The sequence below is a fragment of the Oncorhynchus tshawytscha genome, linkage group LG25, assembly GCF_018296145.1.
Source record: "Oncorhynchus tshawytscha isolate Ot180627B linkage group LG25, Otsh_v2.0, whole genome shotgun sequence".
In the NCBI taxonomy this organism is placed as follows: Eukaryota; Metazoa; Chordata; class Actinopteri; order Salmoniformes; family Salmonidae; genus Oncorhynchus; species Oncorhynchus tshawytscha.
In genome coordinates, this window is record NC_056453.1 from 9,156,717 (window position 1) to 9,174,172 (window position 17,456).

Sequence of the window (17,456 nt, forward strand, 5' to 3'; positions counted from 1 at the left end):
GTGTGCGAGCGAGGAAGCCTGCAAACCTGATTCAGTTACACCAGCTCTGTCAGGAGGAATTAGCCAAAATTCACCCAACTTGTTGTTGTGGAAACTTGTGGAAGGCTTTCCGAAACATTTGACCCAAGTAAACAATTTAAATGCAATGCTACCAAATACTAATTGAGTGTATGTAAACTTCTGACCCACTGGGAATGTGATGAAGGAAATAAAATCTGAAATAAATCATTCTCTCTACTATTATTCTGACATTTCACATTCTTAAAATTAAGTGGTGATCATAAGGTAATTTTTACTAGGATTAAATGCCAGGAATTGTGAAAAACTAAGTTTTAATGTATTTGGCTAAGGTGTATGTAAACTTCCGACTCCAACTGTATATGTTTTGACCATGACAGTTTACAATCTAAGGTAACGCCAAGTAATTTAGTCTTCTCAACTTGTTCAACAGCCGCCATACCGTTCATTTCCAGATTCAGCTGAGGTCTAAATCTTAAGGAATGATTTGTACCAAAGACAATGCTCTTAGTTTTAGAGATGTTCAGGATCAGTTTATTGCTGGCCACCCATTACAAAACAGACTGCAACTCTTCGTTAATGGTTTGAGTTACTTCATTAGGTGTGGTTGCTGATGCTTAAATGGTTGAATCAGCATTATACATGGACACATATGCTGTGTTTAATGCCAATGGCAGTTCATTCGTAAAAATAGAAAAGAGTAGAGGGCCTAGAGAGCTGCCCTGTGGTACACCACACTTTACATGTTTGACATTTGAGAAGCTTCCATTAAATAAAATCCTCTGAGTTCTTTTAAATTGATAGCTCTGAACCCACGATATGGCAGAGGTTGAAAAGCCATAACATATATGTTTTTTCAACAACAGGTTATGGTCAATAATATCGAAGGCTTCACTGAAATCTAACACTACAGCTCCCACAATTTTCTTCTTTTTAATTTATTTCAACCAATCATCAGTCATTTGTTAATTTGTTTACAGAGAAATAACATTGTATTCGGTTAAACACCATTTTTTGCTAAGAGCTGGTGGCAAGCTTCTTGGTCTGCTGTTAGAATCATTTAAAGGCCACTTTACCACTCTTGGGTAGCGGAATTACTTTGGCTTCCCTCCAGAGGACATAGACTTTCCTCAAGGCTCAGATTAAAAATATGACAGATAGGAGTGGCTATAGAGTCAGCCACCATCCTCTATAGCTTTCTATCTAAGTTGTCAATGCCAGGATTGTCATTATTGATCGATAACAGTAATTTTTACACCTCTCCCACACTAACTTTTAAAAATTAAAACTTGCAATGCTTTTCTTTCATGATTTGTTTTTTATGCATTAATACTTTTGCTCACTGGTCGTTGTTGGCATTTCCTGCCTAAGTTTGCCCACTTTGCCAATGAAATAATAATTAAAATAATTGGCAACATCAAATGGTTTTGTAATGAATAAGTCATCTGATTTGATGAAAGATGGAGTTGAATTTGTCTTTCTGCCCATAATTTGATTTAAAATACTCCAACGTTTTTTTCCCATCATTTTTTATATCATTGATCTTGGCTTCATAATACAGTTTCTTCTTTTTGGGGGGTTAGTCACATAATTTCTCAATTTGCAGTAAGTAAGCCAGTCAGACTTTTTAGCCACTCCTTTTGCCCCATCTCTTTCAACCATACAGTTTTTCAATTCCTCATTAATCCATGGAGCCTTAACAGTTCTAACAGTCTGTTTCTTAACAGGTGCATGTTTATCAATAATTGGAAAATCAATTTCATAAATTCATCAAGTGCAGCATCTGGATGCTCCTCATTAATCACCTCAGACCACCAAATATTTGTAACATCTACATAAGAGTCAGAGAAAAATATTTTGTATGAGCTCTTATACACTATTTTAGGCCCAGCTGTTGGAACTTTGGCTTTCCTGGATATAGTCACTATATTGGGATCACTGCATCCAATGGGCATGGATGCAGCTTTAGAACTAAGTTCTACCAGTATTAGTAAAAATGTGATCAATACATGTGGATGATCTTGTTCCTGTAGTGTTTGTAAACACCCTGGTAGGTTAATTAATAACCTGAACCAGATTACAGGCATTGGTTACAGTAAGAAGCTTCCTCTTGAGCGGACAGCTTGATGAAAACCAGTCAATATTCAGATCCCCAAGAAAGTAAACCTCTCTGTTTACATCACATACACTATCAAGCATTTCACACATATTATTTAGATACTGACTGTTTGCACCTGGTGGCCTATAGCAACACCCCAAAAGAAAAGGCTTTAGATGTGCCAAGTGAACCTGCAACCACAACACTTCAATAACCCTTGACACAAGATCTTCTCTAAGCATGACAGGGATATGGCTCGGAATATGTACAGCAACACCTCCCCCATAAGCATTTCAGTCTTTTCTATAGATGTTATATCCTTGTATTGCTACTGCTGTATCATCAAATGAATTATCTAAGTGAGTCTCAGAAATGGCTAAAATATGAATGTTATCTGATGTTAGCAAGTTATTGATTTCATTAACCTTACTTCTAAGGCTACATATATGGGCTATTTTCAACCCTTCACTGGGTAGGTTATCAGAGATAGACATACTGTAATACTGAAAAGAGTAAACAAAGCAAGAGAAAAAAATAATACATTCAGCAGTCCATTAATCAATTGGTGTGTGTGTGCTACGGGGTTGAAGCTACGAACCCATAGGCTTGGCTCTCTCATCATGTTCCAAACATATTGCTCACCATATATCTGCTGCAAAGGGACAAAAGTGAGCCATTAGAAAACTAGTTTTGATCAGTTATGAAAATAAAAGTGTGGAAAACAAATAGGCTCCCTGTTTAAATAGAAGATGGAGAAAAAGCTATGATGGAAGTTTTAGTGCAGGTACAGCCAACTAGCACAAAAATAATATTGTCAAACATATTGTCAAACATACAGTAATATCTCGATATGTAACTATCACCCCCCCCCATCACTATTAACTTGTTGACATGTTGAATCAAGTCCAACGCCTTTTTTAAATGGACTTTGATTATTATTAAACCAATAATACCTACATGATGAGGAGAATTATGGACAGAATTATGAAATCCTGACATTAAAACGGAATTCAACAATATATAAACATTTGTTGAACCTAGGAGATTGACTAAATGTATTGAACTTATTGGAAAATGTATGACTTTGACCAATATTATCATAAGACAAAATGTATCAGTGATTCATATTTTCCTTAAATTTTCTGAAGAGGCAACACAGGAATGCCCGTCTGTGTGTGCTGTTTGACTACCACTTTGTGTAGCTATTAGCGATGATGCTAATAATGACAACTGGTTTCTTGTGGATGGAATGGCTTTCCCAAAAACCTCAATAAAATATCTACAAAGTATACCGACCTGGTATCATGATTATTTGTGTTACTCCAGTGGCAATTTGTTTAGCAAACAAATCAAGTCTCTCTGATGTTGCAATTGAATTAAAGGGTATCTACACCCAAAAATACAAATGTATAAAAATATATATATTTTTCACCAAAAGTGGTCTCCTGATGTGGTTAAAGTATTGTTGTGGACATCCAATTTTGAAGTTTTTCCTGTTAAATATGTGTGATTTTTGAGAGTGAAAACCTAAAAAAAATAATAATAATAAAAAATAAAACCGGGAGAAAATAAAATGGAGAAAACATAATTTAGGAAAAAAATCTAACAGATTCTATAGGTCCTTACTTAGAAAGTCCAAATAACACCTGTTTTGACCAATGGGTAAAGTAATACATTAATTGTGTACATAATCCTTTAACAAACCTCATGTCTCTATCATAATCTGTTCAAAAGTTATTGCTGTTTTTACCCTTGTAGGATGGCCAAAATTACGGTGTCTAAAACCGTTTATGACAGAAAATGTGGTCAGAAATAAGAAGAATTGCACAGCATCACGTCAGCTAGGCTGGATGCTGTGCGAGAATGAAGGCTACCTGACAGGCTCACTTTCCCGTTGAACTCATCATCTTTATTCTACAATCCGCAGGGCATATACAAATATAGAGCGTATCTCTGTGAAATATATATTGATTGTTGATGTGGCAACAGGTCGACTTATTCCATTCCGTCACTTAGATTTTTGTGTATTAGTTAGCTGTTGTGGAATTGTTAGATTACATGTTAGATATTGCTGCACCGTCGAACTAGAAGCACAAGCATTTCGTTACACTCTGCTAACCATGTGTATGTGACCAATAAAAACCACACCACCCTCTGGAGAGCCCTGCGGTTGCGGGCGGTGCAGTTGCCGTACCAGGCGGTGATACAGCCCGACAGAATTCTCTCAATTGTGCACCTGTAAAAGTTTGTGAGGGTTTTAGGTTCCAAGCCAAATTTCTTCAGCCTCCCAAGGTTGAAGAGGTGCTGTTGTGCCTTCTTCACCACACTGTCTGTGTGTGTGGACCATTTCAGGTGGTCAGGGATGTGTACACCAAGGAACTTGAAGCTTTCCACCTTCTCCACTGCAGTCCCATCAATGTGGATAGGGGCTTGCTCCCTCTGCTGTTTCCTGAAGTCCACGATCAGCTCCTTTGTTTTGTTGACGTGGGGTGAGAGGTTGTTTCCCTGGCACCACACTCCCAAGGCCCTCACCTCCTCTGCGGCCTGAGGTCCTTAAGGACATTCAGAGACTTGTCCCGAAGCCACTCCTGTGTTGACTTGGCTGTGTGCTTAGGGTTGTTGTTCTGTTGTAAGGCGAACCTTCACCCCAGTCTGAGGTCCTGAGCGCTCTGGACCACGTTCTCATCAAGTATTTCTTTGTACTTTGCTCCGTTCATCTTTCCCTTGATCCTGACTAGTCTCCCAGTCCATGCCGCATTCAAACGTTACGAATCACAGATTCACTCAAATGTTTTGCTCAAATGACTTTCTTCCTTTTGAAAATACCTCATCTTTTGTGACAACTGATCAATCAATCAAATGTATTTATAAAACCCGTTTTTACATCAGCCGATGTCACAAAGTGCTATACAGAAACCCAGCTTAAAATCTGCAAGCCATGCAGATGTAGAACTGATGCTTTCTCTCCTTCAGTGTTGAACTAAGCATGTAATTGTGTTGACAGTCAATGACCTGCAAGTTATTTTTCATTTTGACCAACCCCAGGGAATATCAGTAGCCTTGTCAAACTGCTCACTGTGCCCAGCTTCACACGTTGACCTGTTCCTGATCTTGCACATCTGCGTGGCACCTTAAGCATTCAAATGCTAAAATGGCTTGCGCGATGTTCACATATTTTTGGTCATGTAGTGTATGTCACAACAGGTAAAAATGTGTCAAGACTGTGTAATGACAAAAGTTGTGTAAGCTATTATGACATATTATGAAATGGTTATGACCCTGTTAAGACGCTGGGTGTCAAGTAAGGTTTTTTACCTGTTTGTCAGCAAGTCTGTCAGCAAAGTTACAGCTAGGAAAAAAGTAGGGTGTAACAATCAAACTAGTATACAATACAGCCTACAGTATGTAGTCATCACCTCTCAACTGGGTGTGTTTACTCTTTGTTAGCTAATACATAGAGTCCATCCACATATCAGCTACTGTACCAGCCCTCATACTGCTATTTTTAGTCACCTGTTAATGATTTCTCAATTTAAACGATGTCCACTTATCTCTCTCTCTGTCCCAGATACGTTGGACCACTATTGTGGAGGATTCCCAACTTGATCTAATAAGATTACTAAAATGTTCCTATTTCCCTCCTGTAGCAGAACGAGGTGACGGATAGTGCCTACCTGGGCTCGGAGAGCACCTACAGCGAGTGTGAGATGTTCACCGACGAAGATTCGGGAGCCCTAGTCCAGCCAGAGATGCACGAGGATGTGGAGACGGACAGTGGCATCGACGCAACGCTGCACGACCCCGAGGACAGCCACAACAGGTCAGTTCTGACTTACTTAAGCCTCTTTACTCCATGTGGAGCATAGGGCTGCATGTCCTTTGCATTTTTTTCTGCTTCTCCTCAGGACAGGCCCATGGTCCAATAGTCAGTCCTGACCGTGACCGTGACCTCTAACCTTAACCCGACCCACATACCGTTGGCCAAAGTCAAACCCTAACCCGATACACCTTCCCCTCCTACTTAGAACTACCATAAACATTAACCTTGAGGTAATGTTTTAATGACATCTGTAGCTAAGTCAAGGTGAAACAGTTGAGGCAGAAGTGGGTCGAAACTGTTAGTGATGCGCGGGTTGACTCATGTCCCCTGGTTATATCCACGGGGAGGGCAGGTTTAGGATCATAAAATATTGTGTGGATGAAGGGTGGGTGTGTGGCGGGCAGCTTGAAGAGAGAAAACAATATATAAAAAATACAAATGTAAAATTCTATTTTATCTATAGTCTACATTGACATTCATCTTTAATTGTTTTCAGGCTATCTGGCATTAGTGCATAAGAGTATAAGCTTCAGTGCTTTTGGGAAAGGGCAGAAAAAGTCCATGTTGATCCACTGAGGCAAATGGGACAATGTCAGAGTTTAATTCAGTAAGAGAAAAGCTACGAAATGGAGAGTTGAAAATAATGAGAAGGTAGGGCCGTGAAAGTAATGTTTGCAAAAGATTTGGTGAAGTGGTAAAATAGTATGATAGCAGTGCTGGCTATGTTGTTTGTGTGTGATTATTGTGAGGTGCTATACAGATTCGACAGTCACAAGACAGGGCCTTCAAATAGTCCTATGGCACATCAAGGGAACTGTTGCTTACTGTTCAGATGGGAAACTGAAATCTAGACACTGACTTTAGGGCTGTAACCTTTCATATAGCCTGCAGAATTAAGCATTTCTTGCAGTAACATTATATACCAAATGTGACCAGTTTCAAGAAGCTAGGCGTATGTTGCACATCACTACTTCACAGGAGAAGCATTTGAACATCTTTTAATTTTTTTTGAACCAAAATGCGTTTTTTGGCAGAAATACCTTCTAGAACTTGTGAACTTTCATGTCCCTTAATAACAAACTTGTATTCCCTCTGTAAATACGAATACAATTGTTAAATTACGAGCCGAGTTGGTTTAGCCACTGAAAAAGACAGGAATCTTCCCGCTCGCCATGATTGGCTGCGCTAATGGATGGGCTGGACATGCCGGGAGATGAGTTTTCTGTCATGTAGCATGCTTCTGTCTAACGTGAACTGCTCAGTATGTGTTGATAATCCTTTCTACCACAGATTACGGGCATCTATTGTATTTCATGAACATGTGTACATGTCTAGACAATATTGACCCATCCCCTTAGCTAGATGTGGCTGGGGGTGGTTACAGCATTTCTTTCACATGATCCATCAATTTAGACAAGTGTGTCTGGGTAAATGTCAGCTAATAATTATCTGGACACTTTTTGTTTTTGATATTGCTCCTATGTACATATGCAAGTAACCATTTCACTGTACCGTTTACACCTTCTGTATCTTGCGCATGTGACAAACAAACTTAGATTTTATTTAATTTAGTCTGTGTTTACCAGAGACAGTAATGTGTAGAACAACATGACCTGCACCAAAGTCAGGTTAGGATATAGGCCAAAAGTGTATTTTTACCTGGAGCTTTTCCTTCCTGTAGGCTACTACTTTTAGTCATTAAATATTTGGTTGTTAACTACATTACCCACTCTGTTTAACACATGGATTCACACAATCCTTAAAGAGATGGGGTGGCGCTAAAGCTTAAGAGGGTGTGAACGATGCTGAATGAGTGTAGACAAAGAAGGGATCTCCAGTAGGTGTACCAAAGTATTCAAAGGCCATTTTCTCAAAAGTGGGGTAACAAGTTTATCAACTTTCGAAGCAGAATTACTTTCCCGTTGTTCCTCAACTGCAGTGAACAATATACCATTTTCTAGCTCTGAGTCTCTACTTTTATCCAATGTAAAACACCCCATTTAAAATGTTGCTACATAGGACCAAATCCAGGTTGTGGTTCACAAATGTATATTTTGACTCAGGAACAGGAGTGGAGAAATATGATTTCTTTCTTTCAGCATTTGAGAGAATGTTAGGGACGTTTGTAGAGGTGCTATCTCTATCAGCACCATAAAAAGTGGTATTTCAACCACGTAAAATATGCATCCAACCCGAACTGAAATCTTATCAGAAACATGTTGGGTAATTTTCACAGCTTTCTATTTCCTCTCAACTGGTCAAACTGATGACATTTTGCACAGAAAACCTTTTCCGTTCTTTTGGACAGTTATTGCATTTTCTCCTCTGTGCCTAAACGTCTTTGCTCCTCGAAAGAAGCAGAGATGAGAGAGAACTTACCGATGTCACCTAGATTGAAGCATTCATTCTATCGATTTATGACATTCTGGTGAGCAAGGGTTTATTTAGTCTTCTAGGGCAACATACAGTGCCTTCAGAAAGTATTCAGGCCCCTTGACTTTTTTCACGTTACGTTACAGCCTTATTCTAAAATGGATTTAAAAAAAAAAGAATCCTCAACAATCTAAACACATTTGTTAAGTGCCACCTTGAAGGAGGGAGGTGCAGGAATCAGGAGCAGGAGATCAAGGAAGTCCCAGTGGTACAATAGTTTATTCCGAAAGTCCCAACTCAACAACAACATGGGGAGGAATATGCCCAAACAAGGTCGCCACACACAGGGAAAATAAGCAATACACACGGGGGAGAAACTCTACTCCTACACACAACCAAACCGGTACAACTGCCGTGTGAAATACAAAAAAACATGGTGCAGACACGCACCCCTAACCACAGCAAAACAATCCTGCACAAAGACTAACAGGCAGCGGAGGTAAATAAACCCACTGAAATTAACTAATGGGACACAGGTGTACACAATACAGACAGACACAAACGAAAAGGAAAAATGGATCGGTAGCAGCTAGTAGGCCGGCGACGACGACCGCCGAGCACCGCCCGAACAGGGAGAGGAGCCACCTTCGGTGGAAGTCGTGACAACAATACCCCATAAAGCGAAAACAGTTTATTTAAATGTTTAATTTTGCACATTTACATAAGTATTCAGACCCTTTGCTATGAGACATGAAATTGAGCTCAGGTACATCCTGTTTCTATTGATTATCCTTGAGATGTGTCTACAACTTGATTGGAGTCCAGCTGTGAGTAATTCAATTGTTTGGACACGATTTGGTAGGACATAGACCTGTCTATATACGTCACACGTTTAACAGTGCATGTCAGAGAAAAAAACAAGCAATGAGGTTGAAGACAATACCCATAGAGCTCTCGAGACAAGATTGTGTCGAGGCACAGATCTGGGGAAGGGTACCAAAAAATGTCTGCAGCATTTGAAGGTCCCCAAGTACACAGTCTTCAAGTACATCATTCTTAAATGGTAGTTTGGCCCACCCGGCCAAACTGAGCATACTTATGTAAATTTTTTATACATTTGCAAACGTTTCTAAACAAAAAAGAAGAAGAAAGAAACAGTTTCTGCCGTGTCATTATGGGGTATTGTGGGTAGATTGATGAGGAAAAAAACTATTTTATCAATAAAAAATAAAAAAAGCTGTAACCTAACAAAATGTGAAAAAAGTCAAGGAGTCTGAATTCTGAAGGCACTGTATAATGACAGAAGAGAAGCTGCTTGTATCTAATTATAGACAGTTGACTAACAAGTTGAGAATTGAGGTTCTATCTGCAAAGAGATGATTCTGATATAATTGGCTTTAAAGTTACAAACACTCATTGGTTTGAATTGTGTCAGCAACGTATATCTTTTATTTTCTTTTAAACGTATTAACATGGATTGAGGTATTTAGTGTACTATGCAGTGCCTTAGACCACTGCGCCACTCGAGAGGCCTAATATTATTTTTTTTACAAAAATGCAGAGAGAACCGTATAGTCCCAAGCTCTCGAAATAGCCTACAAAAAAATCAGAAATTATAAACAGAAACATATCTAAGTTATGCAAACATAATACTGCACCACCTGTAAAAAATTGTTCTGCTGTCTCTGACTGTAGGCTACAGTGTATTTTCTATATTAGCGGGTTAGGGTTGTTTGCCAGCCTCAGATTTTCACGTTATCACATATAGTTGGCAGTTGTGGATGGGCTATTAGCAATTGCGGGCCGGTGCAGGTGAACAAACAGCTTACCCACGCACCACTAAAAGCTGTCCTGAAACCACGATATCACTGCTCATCACTCAGACACCAGGGTTTGCACTGTAACAGATAAAGTAAATGTATGAGGCCTTTGACTAAATACTATCGGTGACCAACTCAGAAAAGTCAAAGTAATACTATCCTCAGCAATCACAGCCTATCTATCATCAAGCCTTTTTTTCACCTTTATTTAGGCCAGTTGAGAACAAGTTGTCATTTACAACTGCGACCTGGCCAAGATAAAGCAAAGCAGTGCGACAAAAACAACAGCACAGAGTTAAACATAAACAAACGTACAGTCAATTATACAATGGAAAAATATATGTACGGTGTGTGCAAATGTAGAAGAGTAGGGAGGTAAGGCAATAAATAAGCCATGGAGGCTAAATAATTACAATTTAGCATTAATTCTGGAGTGATAGATGTGCAGATGATGATGTGCAAGTAGAGATACTGGGGTGCAAAAGAGCAAGAGGATAAGTAACAATATGGGGATGAGGTTGTTGGGTGTGCTATTTACAGATTGGCTGTGTACAGGTACAGTGATCGGTAAGCTGCTCTGACAGCTGATGCTTAAAGTTAGAGAGGGAGATATAAGACTCCTGCTGTCACGCCCTGGCCTTAGTTATCTTTGTTTTCTTTATTATTTTGGTTAGGCCAGGGTGTGACATGGGTGATGTATGGTTTTTGTCTCATCTAGGGTGTTTGTACTGTCTAGGGGTTTTTGTAGTTTTATGGGGTTGTGTTCATTCTAGGTGTTTATGTAAGTCTATGGTTGCCTAGATTGGGTCTCAATCAGAGGCAGGTGTTTATCGTTGTCTCTGATTGGGAACCATATTTAGGCAGCCATGTTCTTTGGGTATTTTGTAGGTGATTGTTTCCTGTGTCAGTGTTTGTGCCACACGGAACTGTTTCATTGCCAGTTCACTTTATTATTTTGTATTTGTGTTCATGTTTAGTTTTTCTTATTAAAAACCATGGACACCTACCACGCTGCGTATTGGTCCGATCCTCGTTTCACCTCTTCAGAGGAAGAGGAGGAAATCTGCCGTGACACCTGCTTCTGTGATTTTTGCAATTAATTCCAGTCATTGTTAGCAGAGATCTGGAAGTATAGAAAGGCGGCCAAAGGAAGTTATGGCTTTGGGGGTGACCAGTGAAATATACCTGCTGGAGTGCGTGCTACGGGTGGGTGTTGCTATGGTGACCAGTGAGCTGAGGTAAGGCTGGGCTTTACCAAGAATAGACTTATAGATGACCTGGAGCCAGTGGGTTTGGCGATGAATATGTAGTGAGGGCCATCCAACGAGAGCATACAGGTCGCAGTGGTGGGTAGTATATGGGGCTTTGTTGACAAAACGGATGGCACTGTGATAGACTGCATCCAATTTGCTGAGTAGAGTGTTGGAGGCTATTTTGTAAATTACATCGCCGAAGTCAAGGATCGGTAGGACAGTCAGTTTTAAGAGGGTATGTTTGGCAGCATGAGTGAAGGAGGCTGCGTTGAGAAATAGGAAGCCTATTAGATTTATTTTTGGATTGGAGATGCTTAATCTGAGTCTGGAAGGAGAGTTTACAGTCTAACCAGACACCTAGGTATTTGTAGTTGTCCACATATTCTAAGTCAGAACCGTCCAGAGTAGTGATGCTAGTCGGGCGAGAGGGTGCGGGCAGCAATCGGTTGAAGAGCATGCACTTAGTTTTACTAGCGTTTAAGAGCGGTTGGAGGCCACGGAAGGAGTGTTGCATGGCATTGAAGCTCGTTTGGAGGTTTGTTAGCACAGTGTCCAAATGAAGGGCCAGATGTCTACAGAATGGCTTCGTCTGCGTAGAGGTGGATCAGAGAATAACCAGCAGCAAGAGTAACATCATTGATATATACAGAGAAAAGAGTCTGCCCGAGAATTGAACCCTGTGGCACCCCCATAGAGACTGCCATAGGTCCCCTACAACAGGCCCTCCGATTTGGCACACGGACCTCTATCTGAGAAGTAGTTGGTGAACCAGGCGAGGCAGTCATTTGAGAAACCAAGGCTGTTGAGTCTGCCGATAAGAATGAGGTGATTGACAGAGTCGAAAGCCTTGGCCAGGTCGATGAAGACGGCTGCACAGTACTGCCTTTTATCGATGGCGGTTATAATATTGTTTAGGACCTTTAATTAATGTGGCTGAGATGCAGTCATGACCAGCTCGGAAACCAGATTGCTATAGCGGAGAAGGTACGGTGGGATTCGAAATGGTCGATGATCTGTTTGTTAACTTGTCTTTAGAGAGGCAGGGTAGGATAGATATAGGTCTGTAACAGTTTGGGTCTAGAGTGTCTCCCCCTTTGAGGAGGGGGATGACCGCGGCAGCTTTCCAATCTTTAGGGATCTCAGACAATACGAAAGAGAGGTTGAACAGGCTAGTAATAGGGTTTGCAACAATTACGGCGGATAATTTCAGAAAGAGAGAGTCCAGATTGTCTAGCCCAGCTGATTTGTAGGGGTCCTTATTTTGCAGCTCTTTCAGAACATCAGCTTTCTGGATTTGGGTGAAGGAGAAATGGGGATGGCTTGGGCGAGTTGCTGTGGGGGGTACAGAGCTGTTTACTGGGGTTGAGGTAGCTAGGTGGAAAGTATGGCCAGCCATAGAAAAATGCTTATTGAAATTATCTTAGATTTACCGGTGGTGACAGTGTTTCCTAGCCTCAATGCAGTGGGCAGCTGGGAGGAGGTGCTCTTATTCTCCATGGACTATACAGTGTCCCAAAACTTTTTGGAATTAGTGTTACAGGATGAAAATTTCTGTTTGAAAAAGCTAGCCTTTGCTTTCCTATCAGCCAGTGTATATTGGTTCCTAACGTCCCTGAAAAGTTGCATATCGCGGGGTCTATTCGATGCTAATGCAGTATGCCACAGGATGTTTTTGTGCTGGTCAAGGGCAGTCAAGTGTGGAGTGAACCAAGGGTTATATCTGTTCTTAGTCCAATGTTTTTTGAAAGGGCCATGAAGGAAGCACTTTTTAAGAATAATCAGGCGTCCTCTACTGACGGGATGAGGTCATTATCCTTCCAGGATACCCGGGCCAGGTTGATTAGAAAGGCCTGCTCACAGAAGTGTTTTAGGGAGCATTTGACAGTGATTAGGATGGTCGTTTGAGCCGTAGACCCATGATGGACAAAGGCAATGAGGCAGTGATTGCTGAGATCCTGGTTGAAGACAGCAGAGGTGTATTTAGAGGGTGTTTACGGATTTAGGGTTGTACCTGGTAGGTTCCATGATTATTTGTGTGAGATTGAGGGCATCTAGCTTAGATTGTTGGATGGCCGGGGTGTTGAGCATATCCCAGTTTAGGTCTCCTAACAGTACAAACTCTGAAGATAAATGGGTGTTCATTAATTCACATATGGTGTCCAGGGCACAGCTGGGCGCTGAGGGGGGTCTATAACAAGCGGCAACATTGAGAGACTTATTTCTGGAAAGGTGGATTTTTAAAAGTAGAAGCTCGAACTGTTTGGGCACAGACCTGGATAGCATGACAGGCTATCCAACTCTGCAGGCTATCTCTCCAGTAGATTGCAACTCCATCCCGTTTGGCAGTTCTATCTTGGCAGAAAATGTAGTTGGGGATGGAAATTTCTGAATTTTTGGTGGCAGAATTTTTCTTCCTAAGCCAGGATTCGGCTAGGACATCAGGGTTGGCGGCGTGTGCTAAAAACATTGCTAGATTGTTTTACTATTTAACTCGTAAAGCAGCTTGTGTTTCCTAACCAGGCAAAGGGTAGCTAACTAGAAAGCTGGTGGTGACTGGTTAGCTAAGGTGAAGCAAAGCAAATCAAATTTTATTGGTCACATACACGTGTTTAGCAGATGTTATTGCGGGTGTAGCGAAATGCTTATGTTTCTAGCTCTGACAGTGCAATAATATCTAACAAGTAATATCTAACAATTACACAACATTTACCCAATACACTCAAATCTAAGTAAAGGAATGGAATGAAAGAGTGCAATAGACTAAGATATAGTATAGAATACAGTATATTACATATAAGATGAGTAATGCAAGATATGTAAACATTAGTAAAGTGACTTGTGTTCCATTTATTAAAGTGGCCAGTGATTTCAAGTCTATGTATATAGGCAGCAACCTCTATGTGCTGGTGATGGCTATTTAACAGTCTGATGGCCTTGAGAGAGAAGCTGTTTTTCAGGTTCTCGGTCCCAGCATTGATGCACCTGTACTGACCTCGCCTTTTGGATGATAGCGGGGTGAACAGGTAGTGGCTCGGTTGGTTGTTGGCCTTGATTATATTTTTGGTCTTCCTGTGACATCGGGTGCTGTAGGTGTCCTGGAGGGCAGGTAGTTTTCCCACAGAGATGCGTTGGGCAGACTGCACCACCCTCTGGAGAGCCCTGCAGTTGCGGGTGGCGCTGTTGCCGTACCAGGCGTTGATACAGCCTGACAGGATGCTCTCAATTGTGCCTCTGTAAAAGTTTGAGAGTTTTAGGTGCCAAGCCAAATTTATTCAACCTCTTGAGGTTGGGGAGGCACTGTTGCGCCTTCTTCACCACACTGTCTGTGTGGGTGGACCATTTCAGTTTGTCAGTGATGTGTACGCCAAGGAACTTGAAGCTTTCCACCTTCTCCACTGCGGTCCCTTTGATGTGGATAGGGAGGTGTACCCTCTGCTCTTTCCTGAAATCCACGATCAGCTCCGTTATTTTCCTTGCACCACACTCCCAGGGCCCTGTTCCCTGTCTCGTCATTGTTGGTAATCAGGCCAACTATTTTTGTGTCATCTGCAAACTGATTGAGTTGGAGGCGTGCATGGCCATGCAGTCATGGGTGAACATGGAGTACAGGAGGGGGCTGAGCACTCATCCTTGTGGGGCCCCAGTGTTGAGGATCAACGAAGTGTAGGTGTTTCCTACCTTCCCCACCAGGGATGCGGCCCATCAGGAAGTCCAGGACCCAGTTGCACAGGCTGGGGTTCAGACCCAAGGCCTCAAGCTTAATAATGAGCTTAGAGGGTACTATGTTGTTGAGTTATAGTAAATTAACAGCATTCTTACATAGGTATTCCTCTTGTCCAGAAGGGTTAGGGCAGTGTGCAGTATGGTGGCAATTGCATTGTCTGTGGATCTATTGGAGCGGTAAGCAAATTGAAGTGGGTCTAGGGTGACAGGTAAGGTAGAGGTGTTATGATCCTTGGCTAGTCTCTCAAAGCACTTCAAAGAGAGATTGGGAGATTGAATATGTCCGTAAACACAGCATGCAGCTGGTCTGCGCATGCTCTGAGGACGGGCTAGGGATGCCGTGTTTAGTTTGTCCAGGAGCAAGATGTTGGTGTCCACGACGTGACTGGTTTTTCTTTTGTAGTCCGTTATTGTCTGTAGACCCTACCACATACGTCTCGTGTCTGAGCCGTTAAAATAAGTGTTCATTCAGTATTGTTGTAATTGTCATTATTACAAATACATGTAAAAAATCTGCTGATTAATCGGTATCGGCTTTTTTGGTCCTCCAATAATCGGTATCGGCGTTGAAAAATCATAATAGGTCGACCTCTAGTTTTGATTGCCTTGCGGTGGTTCGCCCTTTCAGTTTTGCACGAATGCTGCCATCTATCTAAGGTTTCTGATTAGGTTAGGGTTTAATAGTCATAGTGGGTACAACATCTGCTATACACTTCCTGATAAACTCAGTCACCGTATCAGTATATTCATCAATATTGTTCTTGGAAGCTACTTGAAATATATCCCAGTTCGCGTGATCTAAACAATCTTGAAGCATGGATTCTGATTGGTCAGACCCGCGTTGAATAGTCCTTAGCATGGGTACTTCCTGTTTGAGTTTCTGCCTATAGGAAGGGAGGAGCGAAATGGAGGCATGGTCAGATTTGCAGAAAAGTGGGCGGGGGGCGGGGTCCTTGTAGGCATCCCGGAAGTTGGAGTAGCAGTGGTCGAGTGCTTTAGCTGCGCAAGTACTACAGTCAATGTGTTGATAGAACTTCGGCGGCCTCATGAAATCTGCTTTGTTAAAATCCCCAGCTACAATAAATGCAGCCTTTCCAGTTTACATAAAGTTCATTGAAGTTCTTTGAGGGCCGTCGTGGTATCGGCTTGAGGGGGTTATGCATGGCTGTGACTATAACCGAAGAGAATTCTCTTGTGTGGTATCCTAGGTCGGGTGAACAAAATGACTTGAGTTCCTGTTTGTTATCACAATCACACCATGAGTCGTTAATCATGAAACATACTCCCCCTCCCTTCTTCCCAGATAGATATTTATTCCTGTCTCTGCGATGAACTGAGAACCCAGCTGGCTGGACGGACTCAGACAGTATATCCCAAGAGTGCCATGTTTGCGTGAAACAGAATATGTTACAATCCCTTATGTCTCTCTGGAAAGAAACCCATGCCCTGAGCTCATCAACTTTATTATCTAGAGACTGAACATCAGCGAGTAATATACTTGGGAGCGGTGGGTGGTGTGCGCACCTCCTAAGTCGGACTAGAAGACCACTCCGAGTACCTCTTCTCTGCCGGTGGTGTTTTGGTTCAGCCTCTGGAATCAGTTCAATTCCCCTGGGGGTTGCGATCAAAGGATCCACTTTGGGAAAGTCGTAATGCTGGCAGTGCTGGTGAGTTACCACTGCTCTGATATCCAATAGTTCTCCCCCGGCTGTATGTAATAACATAATCACATTTCTGTGCTAATAATGTAAGAAATAATACATTTAAAAAAATACTGCATAGTTTCCTAAGAGCTAGAAGCGTGGCAGCCCTCTCTGTCGGCGACATTTTTCCCTCATAACTTGTCATAAACATGTCATAATGTCAGCTGATATAACTTGTCATGACACATATTTAACCTGTTGTGACATATATTGCGTTATTTTATGGCAAGTTATGACATCTACATAAGAGTGTCAAAACCAAAAAAACATTTGATTACGCTATAGCCTACAACAGTATGTTTATGTTGTCGGTGACTACCTCATGAAGCTGGTTGAAAGAAGGCCAAAAGTGTGCAAAGCTGGCATCGAGGAAAGGGGTGGCTATTTGAAGAATCTAAAATATATATTTAGATTTGTAATAAATTAAAAAAAATGGGTTACTAAGTGATTTCATATGTGTTATTTCATAGTTTTGATGTCTTCACTATAATTCTACAATGTAGAAAATAGTAAAAATAAAGAAACTATTGAATGAGTTTGTTCTAATGTTCTAAAACTTTTGACCGGTAGTATGTGTGTATATATATTTATATACTTTATGACACTGTCAAGAAGCATTATGACCATCATAATAATATGAGCCAGATA

The 17,456-nt window shown here is 41.2% G+C and overlaps 1 protein-coding gene across 2 annotated transcripts in view; it reads left to right on the forward strand.

Annotated features, from left to right (window-relative positions):
* The window catches only part of LOC112224166 (rab11 family-interacting protein 3), a 90,712-nt gene that overhangs the window by 32,543 nt on the left and 40,713 nt on the right, over nucleotides 1-17,456 (forward strand). For both annotated transcript variants that reach the window (XM_024387527.2, XM_024387528.2), the window contains exon 4: nucleotides 5,764-5,936. In XM_024387527.2, coding sequence (XP_024243295.1) covers nucleotides 5,764-5,936 — 173 coding nt within the window. The remainder of the gene's footprint in view (nucleotides 1-5,763; nucleotides 5,937-17,456) is intronic.